This window comes from Solanum dulcamara, chromosome 12 (genome assembly GCF_947179165.1).
Source record: "Solanum dulcamara chromosome 12, daSolDulc1.2, whole genome shotgun sequence".
In the NCBI taxonomy this organism is placed as follows: domain Eukaryota; kingdom Viridiplantae; phylum Streptophyta; class Magnoliopsida; order Solanales; family Solanaceae; genus Solanum; species Solanum dulcamara.
In genome coordinates, this window is record NC_077248.1 from 13830765 (window position 1) to 13835542 (window position 4778).

General features: G+C 32.4%; 1 protein-coding gene across 1 annotated transcript; it reads right to left on the reverse strand.

Annotated features, from left to right (window-relative positions):
* Positions 1–895: 895 nt before the first annotated feature.
* On the reverse strand, positions 896–2730 carry LOC129876321 (NAC domain-containing protein 6). Its single transcript, XM_055951733.1, has 3 exons — positions 2483–2730; positions 2076–2344; positions 896–1718 (listed from the first exon to the last, which is right to left on the reverse strand). Exons 1-3 carry the CDS (start codon positions 2646–2648, stop codon positions 1221–1223), a joined length of 933 nt encoding a protein of 310 aa, XP_055807708.1. The 5' UTR covers positions 2649–2730; the 3' UTR covers positions 896–1220.
* Positions 2731–4778: the final 2048 nt, after the last annotated feature.

Here is a 4778-nt window from a genome sequence, read left to right on the forward strand (position 1 = left end):
CAAAAAATTTAAAATAAATTATAATTAGGAAAAAGATAGAGATAGGATGTAATTTGATCCTTACAATATAGAATTTATGTAAGTTATACGAAATTTAACCATTGAAAATTCTTAAAATTGATATTCGAAGGTTGTATCAAAGTTGGAGTGACACTTGGACTAAATTTAAAGCAAAGAAAGAATTGGAGATATTTTTGCACATGTTAAAGTGACCCATTCGGATTTTGTGGTCAATTTTGACTATTTGTTCGGACTCATAGTCATGACTCTGGCGGTCTGTCAAGATTTAGCCACAAATCCTGATGATACATTTAGATCTGTAACAAAACAAGTTTTGCCACCAGTTTAAAATTTATTCGGGATTTATTGCCAAATCTAACAATTAGTAAAAATTTGGCCAAAAATCCTGACAATTATTATGATAACTTAAGTTTGCCCGTTTTGAAATTCTAGCGATTCGTCTGAAATTCTTTGTAATAGTGACCTTTAATCTATTCTTGCAAAAAATTTCTTAATTAGGTCAAAACATAAATGGTAGCACCAGTAAATTCTGCTTATGCAAACCAACCAATTGATCCCCACATACAACCTAGACTAAGCCCATCTCAAGTATATCACCGGGAACCGAGAGGACTATAGTCCATATGAAGTCTGTTGTCACTGATAAATTGAAAAACTATCTAGTTACACAAATGTTTTTATCATATTTACTAATTGTCTTTATAATTTAAAATAATTATACACTTTAAAATAATTCAGGGGATAATTGGACTTATGTATAGTTAAGGTGTGTCTTAGCGATTTCGGTTATAGTTGAGGAAGGTATTTGTGTATTATCCCTATAGTTTTTACCGAACTATGGACATTACAGTAGGGTAGGGAACTGAAACAATCCTCAGTACTATACAAATAATAATTTACCATATGAAAAGGTACATTAATGCTCCATGTTTCTGTTACAAATCTACACTTGTGTCCAACATAAACATAAACAAAATTAGTCAATACACAGAGTTTATCAGCCAAGACATCAAATCACTTCTTGGGAAAAAAGTCTAAAGAAAACACCAAGGCAGTTGATATACTGCTTATGGGACCATTAAGGATACTATGAACACCCTAGGTGGTCAGCCAGTTAGGTGGTAGCAGTGAGCATATCACTACCTATTATTCTTTTTTTTAAAATCCCAGGGAATTGGGATAGATGATTTAAGAACTGACTATTGATTTATTAACTGTTCAAATTTATTAGCCTGAAAGTTATGCACAAATGGAGAAGGTGTCAAACTGAAATTATCAAGCCAAGGACTACGCAATTGCATCCAAACAGGATCTTGACTAAAGTCCATGCTGAATATGGGTACTTGCAATTCAGCCAGGTTACCTTGCCCATTCCGTAATTTTGGCCTAAAACAATTACTCTTGCCTTTGATTTCTGCTGGAACTTCGAACAGGTTGTTCTCAGTAATCGATAAGATATTGTCTTCTACTTCGTCCTTAGCGATTGAAGTCAAGATGTTGGGGCTCTGATCAGTTATTGAAGCCGTCATAAGTTCATGATGTTCGCTACAAAATGACATGGCGTCCATTGGCTGGATTATTGAACAAGGAGGCGCGTCTACGTGCTTTGTAGTGTTCATTTCTTCTTCAATTGCAGCCCTCTGCTCCAACACTTTCAAAGACGTAGCTTTCCTGTATATTTTGCACAACACTATGTCCTGCATTTACAAATTTGAATTTAGTTTCCTACGATATGGTAACTTAGACAATTTGTCAGTGGTATAATAGTTAACTCTATGTTCCATGTTATACATAATAATATTAGTATGTTATATTCAAAATTACAAGTTTCAAGAGATACAGAGGTGAATCTAAAATTTGAATGTTTGGGGTTCAGACTCATATTCTACCATATCCCATCCAACTTATTGGGTTCAAAACCTTTTGTTTTTAAAGACATATATGATCTAAGCCAAAACCACAGAGTTCAAATCGATGTGTCAATTTTTTTCTTTTTTCTTTCTTGAACTATCATATAAAATGAAACAAAGTGAGTATACAAAATTATGGAATACCTGAGGTGCTGAGGCTGTATCAGGTAAGCGAAATTCATTCATGACCCAATCTGTCTTAGAGCCTCGAGGCGCTCTGCCAGTATAGAAAACCAAAGTCTTCTTGAGGCCAATTATGTTCTTAGGATGTGACAAACCAAAAATCTTTTTATCAGAACCAGTTGCCTTCCAAAATCCTTTTAGTGTAGTCCTGTTAGGCCTCCCTCCACTGCCATGTTTTCTGTCTCTTGGCACAAAAAAGTACCATTCTCTTTCCCCTATAGTAGCCAGCCCTGCTCAATTCGTTACATAAAACAGTTATATTACATTCACTACAAGGGGAAAAATTGGCATACGACGACATTTATATAAATGTTATCATCTGTCGTATAAATGTCACAAAATACATTTTGGGGAATTTTTCAATATACCTGGCAGGTCCCAAGGATCATGACGATAAATATTGAGAAGACCAATTACATCGCAGCGCAATTTTTTGCCAAGGACCTTATTTTTGAGATAAAATTCAAGAAGCTCTTCTTCCGTTGGGTGAAAGCGGAAGCCTGGTAGATCAAGCTCGATTGCTGAATCTTCCATTATTCGACGTATCGATCACGTTTCCTAGTTTAATTAAATTTTTTTGTTAAGTTGGGTGATGAGTGTAGTAAAGTATATTTATAACATATAACAACACGAAGGGATATATTTATAACATAAAAAAGAATGGTACTAAGTTGTTTTTTTGTTATTAGAAAGACTTACGAGTAAAAGTTTACTAGTCTTCGAGTCTTTCTCTAGACTTAGAATGACGCGTTTATGGGCAGTGCTGTCATGCCTGTGTGGGGCATAGTCTCGACACTGACATCAATTTTTCTCTATCAGGTTTTGGTTTAATTATCCCAAGGATGATAGTGTTTCTACCACTAAAAAAGGGCAATCAGATGTATAAATCACTCCGTATTTAATGCAAGATTCAAAAAAAGTTTGCATTTATTTACGGCTTATTTTAATGTAAATATTAATAACTATTTTTACGGCTTAAATTTTTATTATATAAATTATATGAAAATAATTTTATCATTGCTCAAATCACTTGTTACTAATTAGGGGTGTACATGAACCGGGTTGGTTTGGATTTTTTACAAACCAAATCAAATCATTTGTGTCAGGTTATTAAATCTATAAACCAAACCAAATCAATAAAAGTCGGGTTTTTTGATATCAATTTTTCTCGGGTTTTTTTGAGTTTTTCAGGTTTTTTCAGATTTCTCGGGTTTTTCATAGTATCTAATAAAAAGCACAGAGCAGTGCTTCTTAAAAAGAATTCTAGTACAAAATATCAACATATAAGATGGGGACAGAACACTGTTTAAAGTTTTAACTTTATAATATAACTTTATAAGATGAGCTTTTTTTGTATATTATTTAGATGAGCTTCTTATGTCCAAATCTAAATGTAAGAAAGAAAAAAAAATTATGAAAAATTTTAAAAAAATATTTATAATTTACATTTTAATAAATATTTTTATGTATAACATAATTTAAAAGTAGTATATCTATAATCGGGTCGGTTTGGGTTTAGTTTGACTTTTTTTAGTTAAAACCAAACCAACCCTATAATGGTCGGTTTTTTTTTTCCAAACACCAAATCAAGTCAAACCAAACCACTAGTCAAATTTTTTTCCGATTTGATTCGATTTATCGGTTACTACTAATTAATGAAAAGAGGAATCTTTGAACATTTTCATCCTTCATTAGCAACCGCCAAGGTCAAGATTTCAATCAACTGCGACCCTATACTTCTTTAGTTTGAATCGGTCATTCTACCAACTTGAGGTATAAATCAAATTGAAAAATCACATCTAACTGAAAAATCAAATCTATAAAAGAATCGATTTGAATTAATTTTGTACTAAAGAAAAAATCGAATCAAATTCACAATAAAGTATATAAATTTTAATTTCTTAAAAAACTTTTACATAGGATTTTCTTTAAAAATATATGTCAAGAATTATTTGTGATTCTCTAATTAGTTTTTTTTTTGGTTTTCCACTACGTGTTCGAAGCCCGTAGAGTCCTGACTAAATCCGAATCACGTGCTGCAGGGCCCATTCGAAGGTGACGCTCTCAACATGATTTTTTTTCATATCCAATGCTCGAACCCGAGACTTCTAAATAAGGGTGAAATAGTCCACATCACTGCACTACAACCCATGTTGATTTTCTCTAAATCTGATGTTCAATAGAATTATATATTGCATCCATTTTTTATACTTTAAATAATATTTACTTTATTACCAAATGTTACTGAAACGTACCAATATGTTTATTCCTTCATAGGGAAAATGCATAAAATCCCCATTAAAGTTATACTGGAAAGTCAGTTACATACTTAAACTATCATGACGATCTTTTACACACCTAAATTACCTAAAAGTGAATTTATTAACCCCCTACAACTGACGTGGCAAAAAAAATAAGAAGATAAAAAAAAGAACGCGTCAAAAAAGTAAAAAAAAGTAAAAAACAAAATCACCTTATCCCCACATCCTTTCTTCTTCACACCCACCTATCCTCTTCTTCTTCTTCACACCCGCCTACATTTACTTTTCATTTTGAATCTTGATTTTTTTTTCTTTCAAAATCCATTAAAGTAAAAAAAAATAATTAAAAAAACAAAATCACTCCACCTCCACGTTCTTTTTTCTTCACACCCACCTACCCTCT